We start from the raw sequence: 18,002 nt of genomic DNA on the forward strand, positions 1-18,002 counted from the left end.
GGAAGAGCGTCGAGACATAAATATTTATGAGCGACCATTATATTTTCTAGGCAACGTAGATCTTACAGTTTCTAGGCAATCGACGTAGAATTCGAAGAAGCATCCGCGGTAAAAATGCGCGGATCAAACGTCATCTAGCGTAGCGGCCGTTTTTACGACGCCGAGAAACGAGAAATGACTCATCATACTACATTCCTAACGACTCGCAATACAATTTGACGTGGTGCCTCCGGTGGAGGAAATTACGTCAATTACGTGTATTACGTAGGGTGTAATTTTACGAAAAAAATTGCAATTTCGCTCGGTCCACTTTCAATTGCGCGCGTGATGGAATGGACGGCGGGAGGCTGGAGGAGAATCGTGATAAATATTAACAGAAACTCGGTCGGGAAGAGTGTACAAACATTATATATTATATATCTATAATTTATAATAAGCATTGCTGTAACAAGATTAACATTGTAAGAATATCCCAAGTATTTATTTTGCTGTATTTAAAAAAATGGAAGGCCACCCGCTATTAATACTGGTTGTTAGGCTCAATAATCGTGTGCGCTTCGATACAATAATAAGTCTCAAAAAATATGTTTTCTCTCGTTGTTCCCAATCTTTTTGTGCGGACGAACATTACGGATAAACGTGTAATTCATTCTAGCTCGTTGTCCCCCTTGTATACGTACTTCACCAAATATATAACTTATCCTAAGAGAGAGGATGTTTGTTCGGTATGACACCGTGTCTTTTCCTTTGGTACAACGCTATCATTTCGGAGAGTTATCGGAGTTGTCCGAAGACGAACTTGGCACAACCGAAGCTGTCGCAGAGATGAACAAAAGAATAAATAAATATAATCGTGCGGAGGTGAGAGAAAGAGAGAGATACGGGCAATGCCAGATTCGGGTAGTCTGGCGTCGCGTACTCACCAATAATGATGATTAAGATAATGACGCAAATGATACCGAGGATAAGCATCATTTTGAGATTCTTCCACCAGTACTTTCGCTTCAGCTTGCCGGCGTGCTGTTCGAACTGCGTCGCGCCCTGCTGCAGGGCGTCCGCGCGATTCTCGAGCTCCGAGAGCTTCTGATCCCGCTCCAACACCTTCTCCACGTTAACCTTCATTATGCCTACGACCTCGTCCACGGTGGCCTGCGTTTGCTGCAGCTTCTTGTTGCTGGCGCCCGCTTGCTGGGCGTTGTGCGGCCCGCCCGCTTCTCCACCTGCACCGCCACCCTCCATAGTCCTGAAACAATTACGAGGACTCCTTCCAACTAACCTGTTCTCCACAATCATAACCTCTCCGCGAACGTTTCGCTGATTCACGACTACCACGCGTACGAGATCAGATTGAACGAAACGAAGTGATGTAAAGAATACGAGTCTGCTTGTAACAGATTCGGCAGAAATCGACAAAATAATAGGTACACGCCCATAACCTCAAAAGTCACATATGTTCCTCAACGAGCTCTATTTGTACGTTTGTCAATCTACGAAATTATACGCAATATTCATCGCTCCAGCTGGCTGATAAATAAGAATAAGGTCTGCGTACGCGAAGATGGGAACGCGTGGAAATACAATCGCGATAGATGACAAAATGACAAAGGTTTAATCATTAGCGTTGCATCCGGAACGATGATACTACAATGAATCTCGTGCGTACGATATCGTGCACGTACAATTGCTTTATTTCTTACTCACCTATAAAAGAGTCAAATGTACGAAACGATCAATCAAAGCCTATTAAACCTGCAAGGCGCAATGAAATCTCGCAAATTACTTGCGAATCTTGCGATGACGGCAACAGGTTTACAACGACAACAGTGGATGACACACGAGTGACACGAGTCGAAGATGGCGATAATCATGACGTCACGGATATTATAATAGCGTGTTTATCAAAAGAGGAACGGGGCAAAAATGCACGTCATCAATCGTGATTTGCTTTTCTCGATTTCGTATAATGCTAATGATATAATTTATTAATCAATTTTAAAATCTTGCGGATTACTGTCATAATTAATGACAGTTTGTTAAAATTTATGCCTGCCCACGCCATCTAAAAGCGCCGATTAGATTTATTTTGCCGGTAAAAACGGTAGTCCGCTGAACCCAAATCAACAACGATGACATCACGTTGCAATGATCGATGTAACGCAATGGTGCAATTAATAATTAACATAAAAATATATGAAATGGATTAATTAAATTACACTTATTGTATTTATAATTAATTTAATTAAATTAATTATGATACGATGAGCGATCAATTATCGCTAAAAAGTTATACGAATATGTTTAATACACGTTTGCTATTCTCATATTTCAAAAACTCTATAATACATATTTAAAATAAACATTTATAATATATATTATAAAGTTTTTGAAATATGAGAGTAGCAAACGTGATATTAAATATTCGTATAATTTTTATATTTATACGTATATGGATATCTATTTTATCTATAAGTAAAATATACATTTATAATACATTTTATATATTTTAAATGTATTTTTTATACTTTGTATAGTACATTTAAAATATACATATATTCCTATTTATAAAATATAAAAGTTAATTCAGATGGATCAATTAGCATAAACGAATACGAATAGATAGTGTCGTAAAATAAATGAAGAATTGCTGAATATCAAACAAAAACGCATCTTAATAGCACTATATAGCATTGTATATTAGATTGAATTGTCAGATTGACTTGCAGCTGGGACTCTGCATTGAAAATTTGCTTGGTCGTCAATGATGATTGTAAAATAATCATGACATTCCAAGCATCTCACTTTTTCATCGATTAAAGAACAAAGTTGATAATAATATTAATAACTTTATCGCAAACATAAATTTAATATTTCATAAGACCGACACGCAGGGGATATATGCAATGGACAAAATGTTTTAGCAATACTGCTGCTATGACATCTGCTATAATCTTACACTTTTGTTAGTAAAATAATATGTGAAGGAAATAAAATAGCCCGCCAACGACAGAAGTAAGAAAAGCAAGACAAACATTAATAAATATAATAAATTTATTATATTATAAAGATCCTACGATAAACTATGAGAAATAAAGACATGATAAATCCAATAGTCAATTGGAATAAAGGAAGCGAAGAGGATTGACATTTGGCGGCGGCAAATTAAAATATCGTAAGACGATTAAAGCGAAAGAGTGACTCGAAATTTTATGGATCAACGGATAGAGAGTGTCCGATGGGATGGAACTGGGTCGATCTCGGAAAGAGCAACGCCTGAGGAAACGTGCCGCAACGACGACGCGAGCAGCCGTCTATTTCCGAGGAAGATGGAAGAGGAACTCAATGACCGTCTCACAAAATTCAATAACCACTTACCGCTACGAGCTGCCATAATCAGTCGTACGAGCAGTAACGCAGAAGCATCCCCGACGTCGCGCTGCTGTTCAACCATGACACCGACGTGACTCACGACGAATATCGCGATGGTGGCATAAATAAAACATCTTGCGGATGGCCGTGCGCGTATTCGCATCGCGTCGTTGCAGGAACGTATTCAAGGACACGAGGTTCCGACTTGCCGAGAGCGGGGCCGCAATCTTACAGCCCCCGATGCAGCGATCAACGCGAACGTTCGAAATTTAAATATCACCGTTGTCCGCAATAGGTTTATTAAATGCACAAAAAAATATTCAGGCGTGAAATGTATACAGTCGATTAAAATTCTATTTTACACGATTACAGTTAATTTGTACGATTCAACGCAATCGAATACATTTGGATTGCTGAGGAAGCGCGCAGAATTTTTTTTTTATACGATCCAACGATTTATCAAACGCAATCAAAATTAATTTTTGGATTATTAGAATTGTAACGCGCGGATGTTTAACGATGTAAAATGCAATCGAGGAAACGGGCATGGCACCCGTTGCTCGCGGAAACGTTCCTGACGGTCGCGGACGTAGGGTGTGTTCGCGCATGGGGGTTGCGAGGCGACGTCGCGACCGTTTATCGACCAACATTGGAGCCGCACGTGCGCAATCGGCGTGGTTGGCGTGTCGTCCGTCGACCCTGCAGCCTCGAGAGATCGACTCTCCGCGTGTCCGCCGCGCTTTCGAAAGCGTATTCCCCACGCTCGCCGTTCCCCAGGTGTCTCCCGTGGGAAATCGGCCGATCGCGCGATCGTGGGCGCGTACGCGAACGTTCGCGAGCGTAGGAGCGCGACGGGAACGCGTCGCGACGTACGCGGGGGCGAAAATCAAAGTTCGAGGGTGGACCGTCGAGATATATCGCTCGGTCGCACGCGTGCGCGCCCGTGCCGACGATATCGCACACGGCGGCGTGCCGCCTGGAAATTTTATCAATACCGCGGCGGCCATCTAGTCTCGTTGGCAGTTGCTCGCGAAAAGTTACGCGCCGAACGCCGAACGACCGACCGATCGACCGGGGGTGCCCGCCGAGCGAGCCGATTGACAAATCGACGAGGATTACCGGAATAGCGAGAGCCCGAGGCAACCGACTACGAGCAGCATGTGAGTACACGTGATAATAATACGGGTCTCGAGCAACCGTGCGTTCCGCAGGAGAGACCGCGAACGAGATTACCCCCGGTAGAAATCCGAAGGTCTCCTCCGTGAGAACGTCGCTTCGAGGACGAGACTTCATCGACTATCCGATCCCGTGATGTCGAGCGACAAAAATCTTGAATGGTCCCCGGAACAGTGAATGAGTCTTTCTTTCAGTTCCGACGAACTGAGTAGCTAAGGACGACATAGTTGTGAAATAGAGTATCAAACGGAATAATTAAGGTGACGCGTACTAGCTCCGTGTTAGACATAGATCGAATTCGCGTTGCAGTATAATTCTTGAACGTAATTTCTGCTAAAACGTACTCGTTGACGTAACCTCGCGATTATCGGGGATCGCGAGCGGTGCCGTAAAGTCCGAAATCGGGACGGCGAAATCGTTTCTAGCTTTCGATTCGCGTCTATAATACAAATGGCGATTGTTTCGTGGAGCTGCATCGAGAGTGAATTTTTCCGCGAGCGAGTCGAAGGCATTAACGTTAAATAGCTGTGTCTCTTTAAGGGATGGGAAGGGAGGGGGAGGGGAGGCTTTACACAAGACGGTGACGCATAACTAGATCAATGAGCGATCAGAGTAGAACGGCGGGCTATATACTCCGTGCTCTATCGCGCTCGGGAGCCGCGATTTAGCGGTGGCGAGAGAAAGCGGTTCGGCGAGAAGGTGCGGCGATCGATGAATTTTGCGGGTGTATATGAATGCGCAAAACCGCGTGAGGATCGCGTAAGGAGTCCGCGGCGGCCACGGCGAGGCGGGCGAGAATCGCCCGTGTTGCCGCGGCGCGTTAGTAAGATGCGTTTTAAGACGCAATTGCCGAGGCTTGTCGCCGCCAATCGATCCTCCTCGCACGACCCGCGCCGTCCGTCCGTGGCACACGGCAGAATTTCCGATAGACTGCAACGAGGGCTCCGCGAGGCTCGGGCACGTTATACTTGCTTTCCAGAGAGAAATTAATCGGAACACGGGGTCCACACGCCGCGGCCTCCCTCGAGCATTTCCGAGGGATGCGTGCACCATAATGCACCGACCCCATTCGACGCGAATCTTTTACCTGGGGGGTAGAGCAAGTCGATCGCGTGGAAAGGCGTATTGACGAAACGCGGGACACGCATCGCGTGACAATTTCCATGTCTCTCTATCGGTTAAGTTACCTCGCATTCCAGATTCGTCGACAGACTTTTGCGTTAATTATTGCACGTTCTAATGAGTTTATTTATTTACATATTTATTTGTTAATCGCGGCAGTAGAGAAAGCTAGACGAGGACGCGGTAATCGGATCGTAACGCGGCACAACTGTGTATACCTTAATTAATCTCGCTTTTGAACGCAGACTGTTACAGAGCTTTCTATTTCTCTTTCTAACTTTTCTCATTATGACCTTTCGCATCCGATTTTCATCCGCCCAGCTCAATTATACGCAATGTACACTCAGCCAATCGTGGCCGACGTATTTATAAATATATAGCATTGCGAATTATTATCTGCTCGAATATTTCACGATCTTGGACAATCTCGATGAGGGGGGGGGGGGGGAATGATTCAAGTGGGATGATTCAAGCTGAAGGAGTGTCGTCATTAACGTTACGACGGACGTCTACATGCTGGCAACTGACCGTGGAAGCTCGATCTTTTCGAAGGACACACGATAACACCGAGTCACTTTGCTTTGTCGCGATTTGCGATGCAGATCGCGGGAGAGATTAGAAAGCGATAATCGAGCTCGTTATCGCCTTCCCCCTTCCGCTCGGACTTCTGACCTGTTTGTTTATATACGAGCAATCGCGCGATTAGCGCGCTCGGTGCGCGTTCTTTGCGCATTTTGCGCGTTCGACGTTGATCGCCGGGCTGCTTAATTGCGAGATCTATATAAGTATACGTTCACAGACACACACATACACACGTATACAGTCGGGGATCAATCGCGCGAAACGTGGCGCACTGCTCCTACATGTCGGCTCGCAGTTTCTATATTTAGATAATCAATGATGAGCACATTTACGGTAATGTTCTACGGCTTTGCTAGACGGAAAGGTGCGCGTTCGTACGTAACTTACACACGCGTTGCGACCCGGGTGGCGAACAATGAACCGTTCAGCCGGATTGTTCGTGCGTCGATCAAAGACGGACGGAATTCTCGGTACGGCGGCGGCGGCGGTGGCGGACCGCGATATACCGATTGCAATTTGGTCCTTGAAAGCTCTCAGTAGTTTAATGGAATTGCCGCTTCCTTTCAACACAGTTCCCGAATTATTGAAGAAACTACCGGCGATATGAAAATTTTGTACCGAATTAACGTCTCATATAAATTCGACGACTTATAAAATAAGTAATTTGATTTATGAATTCGTGTTATATTAATTTCTCTTTTGCAATTTTATTATTTTCAAAATTACTTGCGAGTAACTTGGTACCAAATGCACTTTTCCATTAACGTAAAAAGCGCTGCAAAACGAGAAGATAATAAAAAATTTTTAAGCGTGTCCTGTTCTTACGCGGTGTAATGCAAATCCCATAAATATCCACCGTTCAGCGCGAATTATATACTAATCTAATAACATGGATGAAGAAGCAGTATCCGCGATCGATGCATTAATCCCATTATGTATCCTATTTTACGTCATGGGGTGAATATTTCTTGACTTTTGCGCGCATGATTCATCGCTGCAACCGCGGAGTATCGGGGAAATATTTCGATATATATGTCAAATCGCAGTTGTGCATACTGCAATAAAATAAACAGCAGAAATTTTCATATTACGTCGGAAGAGCATTTCAATAAATCAAAAAGTTTATTCGCGTTTTTTAGAAACAAATTCTTTTATTTGGCGATAAGCAAATATGTTGAAACAGAAAGAAATTTTTGAACCGCATCGAAAAAGCACTTTGACGGTGAGCAATCAAACTGCTCGCTCTAATGTATAGAAATATCGGAAATATTTTAACGATATAAATTACAGCAATTTTATAAATTTTTCTAAATTTAAACCGAGATAAATTATAACGGTATAACGATTGCTGTTCTTTTATCGATCGTTCTGCGAAAATACATCAACTGGAATTGCGTCGAAAGTTTCGCGACGGATACCGCGCGGCGACGGCCAAATATTCCGACGTCGCGTTCAACATCTCAATGGGGACGATATGGAGAAGAGACACATATGACTCTCCTCTCTATGTTTAACTATTCCCACCGACGGTATTCGAATAGTCGATCGATCGGCTGTTGCCACTCGGTCGTTCGATCGCCAGGCCAAAAATAAAACCCGCAACCCGTCGCCGACCGCTTTTTAATCCGCCATCGCGCGTACAGCCGGCATTTTTCCGAATCGCAGATATCGCCGACTAATACAAACACGTACTACTCGTAATCTTCGCGATTTACGTCACGTGTGCGCCTCCGGCGCGATCCGGCATTTATGCGTACAGATAATCACAGGGAGTTTTTTCCGCAGGCAAGAATTAATACAGATCGATCGATTTCACCGATATGTGATTGCGTAATTTTTTTTTCTAATTTTAGTCAGCTAAATGATAGACAATATGTGAGAAATTCGATATGTTATTCTTATTGATCGTACAACTGCTGACGTACAAATTGCGGCTCTCGTCCTCGTCGACGATCGCTTAATTGGTATGAAGAATATATATTTAACGAACGCCGGAGATTTTACGGTGAAGAATAGGACGTCATTTCGGGGAAGGAAATGGAAGATCTAATTATCCCGGTACATAAGTTGACTAATTAAATTGGCATTGCTCGCAGCGGTTCCGCAAAAGGTCTCGCTCTGTCTCTCTGCGAAAGGTCAGATGACTTGACGGAGATCCCCATAGAAAAGAAATTTACAGAACGACGTGTATGTCCACATAATGTATATACATATATACATAGTTTCCCACCCAGGACATTTCCATATTACAATAGATAAAAAAGGTCTCCGCATCTAATCCTGTTTAATACAGTTTTACACAATAAAGGATATTGCTACAAAGCGCTTTTTTCTCGCAGGTCACGTTTAAAATAAACGCGATGTGCAGAAGAAAAAGAAATATCTCCTCTTAAGCAGTTAGATTTGCGAGTAAACAGGTATATTTAACCTAAATAGAATATACTTTTGATTAATCGTACATTCCAAGTAGCGATTAATCGAAAGTATTAATCCGAGATATTTTTACGTAACGATAATCCTGGTATTTTCGCAAAAGTTAGAATGAATTCATTCAGAATTTTAACGAAAGTCTCGCAATGAGGGATCGCGATCGTTTGACTTTAGCGTATTTATTCGCGTGTAGTACGTGTGCACGTGCGTTTTGGATTACAATATCCTGGGGCTATACGAGTAGGCGACATTATCAATGACCTTTTCTCTCTTCTCTATCGGCTTATCCAACAAGGCAGCTTATCCGCCACCTTCTAAACGCGAGGGCGATGTGCTCCGAGACAATGCGCTCGCATCACCGTCACCTTGTCGTTATTATAACCTAAGAAACAAGTGGGAGGGAGAGAGAGGGAGAGACGCGTTGTCGCAGTAATACGCATCAAGATTTTTGCCATTAAACGGCGCGAATGGCGAAATCGTGTCACGAACTTTGCCCTTTCGCGGTGGTTTCCACCCGCGGCTCGATATGGGGAAAACCTCACGCAGCATCCAGCACCATGGGGCAACGACGGCGCTATAATTCCCCCGGCTCGCACGTCCCAGGATGAGCGACAACCACCCGCGTGTTTATTTTACTTTTCAGAACCCGTTGAGGAGGGAGGGGGAGAGAGAGAGAGAGAGAGAGAGAGAGAGAGAGACGCGCGTACCGAGGGATACACAAATAAATCCCTCGTCATGCACACTGTAAAATACAAGCGCATATCGATAATAAATACGCGTATTTGATAAATATCACGGTTTCGACGAAGTATTACACGAGCCGAAAGATATTCATCTATCGGCGCTTATTAATCTTTACATTTAAAACATTCAAAAGCATACCGGCAGATTCAAGATACCATGACTATTCTATTTCATTTTTGAATGCGTTTTATTATTCTCCGAGGCATTAAATTTCATCGAAGCGACGGGGTTGCGCCAAACACTTCCGCGGGAAGTGACATTTAAAAGGAACCGCGTTTGTTCGACACTGTATTGTAATGACATATTAGGTGTGACACGATAGTCATCATCATCTCGAAATCGCGTCTTTTTCCGCAGGGCTACGGAGGGCGGTTTAGCACCGGATGCGGCTGCAGGTGCAGGCGCCGGCACCGACGGCATCGTCGGTGGCCCCAGGACGCCCCAGCAAATTGCCTCGCAGAAGCGGCTGCAGGCGACGCAAGCGCAAGTCGACGAAGTCGTCGACATCATGAAGACGAACGTCGAGAAGGTCCTCGAGCGCGATCAGAAGCTCTCCGAGCTCGACGATCGAGCAGGTGAGATCGATCGTTTCCACGCCAGCTATATAAAAGCGCCGCACAAAAAAATCAGTGGCGAACGTTTTAATCAAAGTTGAAAATTTATAGTCGACACTCAATGTCCCCCTAAATTATATTCTGTTTTGCCGAATTATCTATCTTTTATTTTATAATTATGTATACTGCTGTGTTGTATACTGCATTTGCGTGCGCGCGCGCATTAACATCAACATATTCATTAATTATTATATACGTCACTCCATTGTTCGCTACTTCTACGTCAGGTACTTACTTATTCATGGTGAATATCATTTGTTGCACGTCGAGAGATTAATTAATGCCTTAGAAGAGCGAAAATAAATGCTGCATCTCCACGCATAACGTACAAACTTTTAAGGAGATATAATTGTAACACGGATTTATGTCACGAATTATATTGCATATACGCGGCGCGATATTAATATTATTATTCACGATGTATCGCTACCGTCGAACAGAAGCGCTTAACGGAAAATATGATCGTGGGAAAACTACACCTCTCTTCCATTCATGGTATCGTGGCAATAAAGTAGTCCGATCCTGCGCGCCTGACTACACGTTGATATCGATTACTGTGACACGCTCAAATCGATGCCACGTTATGTGAATGTCGATCTTTTCTCACGTAATCCGAACGTACATTTATTATTTGTGCAAACGTATATTTTCGCACTAACAAATTGCATTATTTATACCGTCGCTGATACCTCTATCAGAATTCTTTTTCTCTTTGGATAAAATTACGTTACCTTTTCTGATTATTAATATTAAAGGGCAATTCTTTGGAGAATTCTGTTTCTTTTTCGAAGTTATATTTAAAAATGTCTGAGATATAAATCCGATGATACACTCGTGTAATTGGCTTTTACAGATGCACTCCAACAAGGAGCGTCACAGTTTGAACAGCAAGCGGGAAAATTGAAGAGAAAGTTCTGGCTACAGAATCTAAAGGTAAGAGTTAGATTTTAAGAGGAATATTAATTAAGAGGGATATTTACAACACTAGAAATTTTTAATATAATTATTCCGTTTGCTTTTTTTTCAACAGATGATGATCATCATGGGTGTTATCGCACTCATCGTATTGGCCATCATTGTCGGTAAGTGTTTCATTGACGCACTAACGTTTAACAGCTGTCAACACTGCCACTGTAATTGTTTAAATGTTCTGTGCCATCTCGTCGATGTACTATATCTCGTCCCGATTTCGAGAGCGACTAATTCAGCGTTGCTTCCACCTGCTTTCATATAAGCGTTTATTTGATAAAAGTGTTCGACCGTTTGTTTTTTATTTAAACAAATCGTGGAACTTAATATTCATTCTCAAATTCGTATGTTCAATGAGCGCGGATGGATACGAATTTTTATCACGACTGAATGAACTCCCTTTTAGAGAGCTTATGGCTTTGACGATGTTCATCGTATTATTGTAACAGAATCTGAATCAGTCGTTCCTGTCTAATGTCTCTCTCTGTCGATGCTACTCTCTTTGTGCTAAGGAAACGTCTACGTACAGACGATTGTGTTTGCACGATGCGAAAAACGACGCAATGTGACGAGCGAAATGTCCGCGGATTTGCATATAGCTTTTGAGAAATCCCCCCCTTCCGGAGAGATCTCTTCTCGAGGAAATGTGCCGAAACGGACTGTTCATCGTGCTTTGCCTGAAAATTACGTCGACTACTTGATCTCAATTCATTTTTTCACGTAACTTTACCGAAAGTATCATATACTCGCGAGTCTCTCTTTTCTCTATATATTCCGGAACAATTCTCGCTTCAAAAATCTTACGAAAGTTCTATTTTCTCTATTTCCTAGTCAATTTCTCTGGTGCATTTTATGAACGAAATATAAATACGGGGGTACATTAATTTTTGCAAGAACACGTCTTTATCGCGCGGGATATGAAATGCGCGAGAAAGACGCCGCGCTATACAGCGTGAAATCCGTCTGAAAAAGTGGCGTCACTCTGTCTTCCCTATTGTTCATTCATCATCTAACACACGTGTGAAATGTATGTATTTCTCTTTTCCCGTCTAGCAAACTTCATGTAGGCGCGCTGATTGGTGGAAGAGATTTGTGTGTGAGTGAGTCTGAAGGTAGAAAGCAAAACAATTGCGACATTGCGTATCGTTGTTGTTTCTCACCCCGTTTCTCTTTTTTACTTGTGGTAGAAAAAAATGCATATCTGGACCCCGTATGTACGTTTCCTCCGATTTCCATCTTCATTGTTTACCGTCCGACACGTAAAAATCTCCCCTCACCCTAATATTTCAAAATTGTCCTTAATTTTGATAATATCACGTATCAAGCGTTGCCAGTTTTATAAAGAATCAACCAGATATTTCGTTAAAAAAAATAATAGCGATTTCAATTGTTGAAATTTTTACTAATCTTATAATTAGACGCATTTATTAATAAATTATGGTTATTAATTGTATAATAATTGTGTGACATACAATTATCGTATTATCACTATAAAATGTTTTATTCAATAGAGGATTTTTAATCACACATTAATTTTGTAAACGCGCAAATGCATCCGCGCATTTATAAAACTGGCACTTTTAGTCGATGTTATACATTATGTCTGCCTGTGATAGGATACTTGCTGTCTCTGTTGCTACGTGTATTCCCTACATAAGAACCCATCGCTATCCAATATCGTTGCATATTTATGAACTACCCTATTTAATTGGGAAGCGTCCCAATTAAGAATCACCGCCGCGCCATGGCGATACACCGCGAACCTTCATAAATCTTCGACGACATCTCCTCTCCCTTCTCTTACCCACAACACAGCGTGTTGCACAAGTCAACGTTAAGTATAAACAGTATAGTAAAAGTTGCCGTCGTATATCTTCCCGCTTTAGGAATTTTCTCAGCATTCTATCTGACGTTTTGAGACGTCCCTTTAAAGTCCATAAGACGGAAAAAAGCGATGCACACGAGTAAATCACTCTATAACAACTTTAACAATTTCAACGTCAGATATTTGTCACAACTTCGGTGTTGACTAAAGCCCACTTTAGACGACCTATAATTCGCGTCAGATTTCCGGATAGAACTGTCTACAGCATTCTGAATATTTTGATGTTTATACATTAGATTGTTTTTTTTTTATTAGTTGGCATATAAAATTATGAGACTACTATCCTGAATTCTTGTATGAACTATAAGATTGTCTGAAGTGAGCCTTAAATGTATTGCGTGAAATTAATTTTGAAACAAACAGTCGGTTTCTTTAACGAATGCCGACGAATTTTTTAAAGGAGAATGTTTTCCGAGACACGATCATACCTCACCCTTTATGTGTGTTACGATTGTAATCATTGTTATGTGTCTATCTGTACTTTTGGTGGTTATCCTCTTTCTGAAGTTGGTCCCAGGCAGTGATTTTCAATTTTCTGGTGATCAATTAAACAAAGAAAACGAAAAAAAGAGTGTGTAAACGCGTGAAAAACGGGCTGCACATACAGCTTCAAACATTGTGACTCGCAAACCTTGCGGTGCCAATAAAGAGAAACGATACAAAATACCACCAAGAAATGAAAACACCACAACGACAAACAACAACATCAACAACAAGCACAATATCGACAACAGTAAGAATTATCAAACAACTACAACTACAACTACAACAAAGTTTCTGTTTAATCCTATTCTACTCTTCGGTACGGTAAGCTATGATTTTATTGTTGTACCCGATATGAGACTTTTCTACCTTTTTCTCTCTTCTTACGCCAAAATACAATTTAAATCTTTTTCAAGCACTTCGTATTATATTTCTTTTTTTTTTATTTATTTACTCATTTTTACGTATTGAAAAAAAATTCTGTATATATTATACAAATGTATAATCTGCATTACGTTTCGTAGAAAATATATTTTTTGTCATCTAAAGTTCAACATATATTATATTCATATATTATATATAATTTGAATTCAAATCTTTACATAATTTATTAAATTTTTATTTTTATATTTATATATAATATATATATATATATATAAACACGAAATATTAATCACGATCAATTTGTTTTATTTTTTGCATACCATAAAGATTACCATAAAGATATGTTCATGCATATATTACATTCTGCATGTTTCTCTCTCTCTCTCTCTCTCTCTCTTTCCTTTCATTCATCTTCTTTTTTTTTAAATAACATTCTTAGTACAGCGCGAAACTCATACACCATTGTATATGTATATATTATATATTATATATATGTATATATACATACATATCATCAGAATATGCATACTTTAATAATGTGCATTCCCTAATATAAAAACGAATCAAGCAAACGTTTCTGGGACGATCTTCGCGCATCGTGCTTGACCTCTTATTACGGAGCATGTGCCATCGACTTAATTATTTCCCCTTCGATTAAAAGCCGATGTACGGCATAGCATTGCATGGCTTATATACGTTATGTGGAATGCATTCAAAAGCTTCTAAACAATTTCAGAATCAGGGATTCGGCCAGAATTTCCTATGAACTGCGACGGATTTTGTCATGTATGTACTATACAATGTGAAAAGGAAAAAAGATGGACTTTTCGGACGGAACTTCTGGTGAAAAGCCGCGAAACTTTATGCCGCCGCTAATTATTTTCGCAGGGAAAGGTTTATATATACCGTGTGTGGCCTCTGCATTTACGCTTCTGTTACTTACTTTGCATGCAATTCTTCCTTATCCTTGTGGCTAACGGATTGTTATACATTAGCTTCAAACGTCTACGAACGTCAGTGATTTTAGTTTATCAAACGCGTCGTCGTGGATATAATGGCGTAAATGAAACAATATCTTTCAGTGAAAAATATTTCAAAGTTATTAAAACAGATATGAACTTGTGCATATTTTATAATCATGATCTTGATAATTTAAACACGTTTGTCCACGACGAGCGCGATCCGCCATTAATCTCTGCATGCGAAGGATGGCGAAATAGAGAGGAAGGGAAAGAAATAAAAAAAAAAGGAAGGAGAACAGAAAGAAATGAATTTAAAAAATTCAAAGGGACAGAGACTAACAAGAGCAATACGGACGGCGGTATCATCGCCGTCCCTTATCCAGCGGAGGAGAACAATTGTTATTATTGTTTTCAGCGAGCGTCACCGGCGGCAGCAATACGCAAAATTGAGCGCGAGGGTAAGAGCTAAAAAAAATAACGCAACCAACAACTATAACAACAACAACAACAAAAAGAGAGGTGAAAGGAGGAGAGGAAGAGACGCAAGAAACAGCGGAAAGTGATTTGCGAAGAGGAGGTGTGGTTTTTTTGGAGGAGGATAGATCTCGCAAGACGGAAATTGTGATGAGCCGTTGACGAGCTCTGCCCGGAGTTCTCCGCGAACACGTGAATGTCGGATCGATCGCGCGCGGGAATCGATCGATCGATCGTCGGCCTTGGGATTCTCATCGCGGGAGAGGCGGAAGAATCGACGACAGATGATCGGAGGCAGGGAAACGTTGTTGATCCGAGCGGGAACAACGAAGAGAGCCGTCGCGACGACCACGGAACTTTCCTGTTACCCTTTGTAGCGGTTTTTCTTTTCGAATCGAGCGGAGAAAGTCGAGGGAGGGTCCACGCTGAACCGACTTGGTCTCCATATCTCGCATGGACGAAGGTCGCGCACAACAATTAACCATCTCGGGCGAAATTCCGTTGATTCTCGGGCGAAATCCCACTGATTTCTCGGCTTTTATCTCGTTATGTTATTACTATATTTGTATCATTTTACTTGTATTATTTTATTTTCTTTTGATTGTATTATTCGATACAATTGACGTAATTTCGTTTCATCATATCATTTTAGTTGTATTATTTTATTTTCTTTCAATTGTATTATTGTTCAAATTGACGTAATTTCGTTATAACGAGAGTTTTAAAACGGTGCGTCATTACGAGGAATGTTAATTTATCTCCTCTGAATTTCGGCGAACGCGAAATTAATTTGAAAATACACAGGTCTTAATAATAGATCTAAGGCTTCCGGAAATTTATTAGATAGGTAGCATTGAAACGCAATATTGTAACTGATTCCATTAAAATCTCGCGACTAAACGCGATTGATTGATAAGATACGTGCATCGCGCTTTCCTTCGTCCATCTTCGTTAATTAAGATTGTCCGAGAAAAGTTAGAAGAGAAATAGAGAAACAGACAATTATTGTATACAAAGAAGCGAAAGGTTCATGAAAAAAGAGAGGGAAGATTCGTTTTAGCAGCGACATAATACTTAAATATATAGGATATATGTATATGTATATATATATATGTATACAAATATATATATATATATATATATATGTATGTATAAAGAGAAAACGATAAAAAGGGACAGGGTGTTCGTAAAAACCATCAATGTAAAACTTCTCCGACGAAGGCAGTTGCTGTAGTTCACGTTCGCATACGCGAATGCGTTCGCGATATATCGAGATATTTACTTTATAGACATAAATGTAAAAATCACGCAAACTGTAAATAATATATCATTTGTCCCTCACGCGCCATTTATCGGATTCAATCCGCTCCAATTATATCGAGAAGTCACACGTATCCTATGTTCCCTTGTTTTGCATCTTGCTTTTCGCGACTAGTAGTGGAAGAACAAATCGCGATAGAGGGACGGAAGAGGAGGGGAAGGAGAAAACGGATGGGAAAAGAGAAAGAGCAGCAGCAGTCGCCTGCCTTCGTCGAAGACGGGCGAGCAACGTTTTCGAGCAGCCTGTGTACAGAGAATCTAAGAAATAATTAAAAAAAATGGGGTAAAAAAAGGGGGAGGAGAAGATGAGAATTAGAGGAGAGGAGACGAAGGGGGTGGAAAAGAAACGCCTTGTTGTAGAGAGGCGCAGCAGCTATAAGTAACGTTTTAAGGCTTAAAGATGAATTATCTACAAGATGTTATGTATACATGTTAATAATAATGATGATTACGATGACGATAATAATGGTAATATTAATAATAATTATAATAAACGACAACGGAGGGGGTTGCTTTGCCCGCTTCGCGGATGCGATCGCGCGCCGAAAGAAAGGAATCGCTGTCATTACGATTTCAAAGATATCCGAGCTCAGGAAGGCATCATCCTCTTATCGTCCATCCGCGAGATAAGTCGTTAACGACAAGGGTATAATCGCGCCCGACACGCCGACTATTCGTCGACGAATTCGACGAGATCGTCGGTCTCCGACGATCCTCACCCGGTCCCCTTTCCTTCTTCCGTTCGGCCCTTACTGATTTCGGTGCTGCTGCTACTGCTGCTGCTGCTGCTGTTGCTGCTGCTGCTGCTGCTGCTGATTCAGCAATAATCCCGAGTGACGAAAACCATCGTCCGCGATCCTCCGCAATTATTCCTCCCTTCGATCCCGTCCCGACGCGCGATATTTGTGGGTATGCCTGCTGCAGGCGCCATTCGTCTTTCCGTCGCGATTTTTGGACGCGATGAGGTTCACCAGAGGAGAGAAAGAGAAGAGCTTTTCATCGAGTCGATCGGCAAAATACTCGATCGACTTTGCTTTCGTTCGCGCCGGGGTTCATTTTAGGAAAAATTTTAGGAAGCGACGATATCGAAAATTTTAGAACATCAGATATATTTTTTTGCAATTATTGATCTGATCAATCATGTGTACTTAATCGTAGCGTTATAATGGGCATTAAAAATAATATAAAGAAATCTGTTCTTCTTCTACTTTTTCTTTTAAATTGTTTCTAACGCTAATATTTGTTATTTAGCATAATTTCATTGTTAAAAATAATGTTGACGATCATTGGGCAATCATTGGGAACCACACGAGTTGTTAATGCGACACGCTTTTGCTGAATCCGCGAGAATCGCAAGATTGGAAAAGCGAAGGGCCGATCGACGAATGAGAAATTCTTCGAAGTTGTCACGCGAAATGGCTGCACACCCGAGTTATAATGATTACAAACGATCATTCTATGTTTATGAACTTATGAAACACATAGTTGTAC

The 18,002-nt window shown here is 41.3% G+C and overlaps 2 protein-coding genes across 3 annotated transcripts; one reads left to right on the forward strand and one right to left on the reverse strand.

Moving 5' to 3' along the window:
- Nucleotides 1–390: 390 nt before the first annotated feature.
- On the reverse strand, nt 391–2,329 carry LOC105458339 (synaptobrevin-1). The gene is made up of 3 exons (XM_011703573.1): nt 1,702–2,329; nt 924–1,243; nt 391–814 (listed from the first exon to the last, which is right to left on the reverse strand). The coding sequence occupies exons 2-3, from the start codon at nt 1,237–1,239 to the stop codon at nt 762–764; spliced, it is 369 nt and encodes a 122-aa protein (XP_011701875.1). The 5' UTR covers nt 1,240–1,243; nt 1,702–2,329; the 3' UTR covers nt 391–761.
- Nucleotides 2,330–4,245: 1,916 nt separating this feature from the next.
- On the forward strand, nt 4,246–16,304 carry LOC105458340 (vesicle-associated membrane protein 2). Of its 2 annotated transcripts, XM_011703576.1 has the most exons (6): nt 4,248–4,526; nt 9,778–9,995; nt 10,888–10,967; nt 11,065–11,116; nt 12,057–12,115; nt 15,133–15,184. In XM_011703576.1, coding segments are annotated over exons 1-5 (366 nt in total). In that variant the 5' UTR covers nt 4,248–4,524; the 3' UTR covers nt 12,071–12,115; nt 15,133–15,184. The 2 variants fall into 2 exon arrangements, with proteins under 2 accessions (XP_011701876.1, XP_011701878.1); XM_011703574.1 differs by lacking the exon at nt 12,057–12,115 and having other exon boundaries at nt 4,246–4,526; nt 15,133–16,304.
- Nucleotides 16,305–18,002: the final 1,698 nt, after the last annotated feature.

Source organism: Wasmannia auropunctata, unplaced genomic scaffold (assembly GCF_000956235.1).
Source record: "Wasmannia auropunctata unplaced genomic scaffold, wasmannia.A_1.0 LD334538.1, whole genome shotgun sequence".
Taxonomy (NCBI): domain Eukaryota; kingdom Metazoa; phylum Arthropoda; class Insecta; order Hymenoptera; family Formicidae; genus Wasmannia; species Wasmannia auropunctata.

Coding starts and splice junctions, on each gene's coding strand:
- LOC105458339 (XM_011703573.1), bottom strand. CDS start 1,239: ATGGAGGGTGGCGGTGCAGGTGGAGAAGCGGGCGGGCCGCACAACGCC. Junction 815..923: donor TATCTTAATCATCATTATTG/GTGAGTACGCGA, acceptor TCTCTGCGACAG/CTTCGGTTGTGCCAAGTTCG.
- LOC105458340 (XM_011703574.1), top strand. Junction 9,996..10,887: donor CGAGCTCGACGATCGAGCAG/GTGAGATCGATC, acceptor TGGCTTTTACAG/ATGCACTCCAACAAGGAGCG. Junction 10,968..11,064: donor TCTGGCTACAGAATCTAAAG/GTAAGAGTTAGA, acceptor TTTTTTCAACAG/ATGATGATCATCATGGGTGT.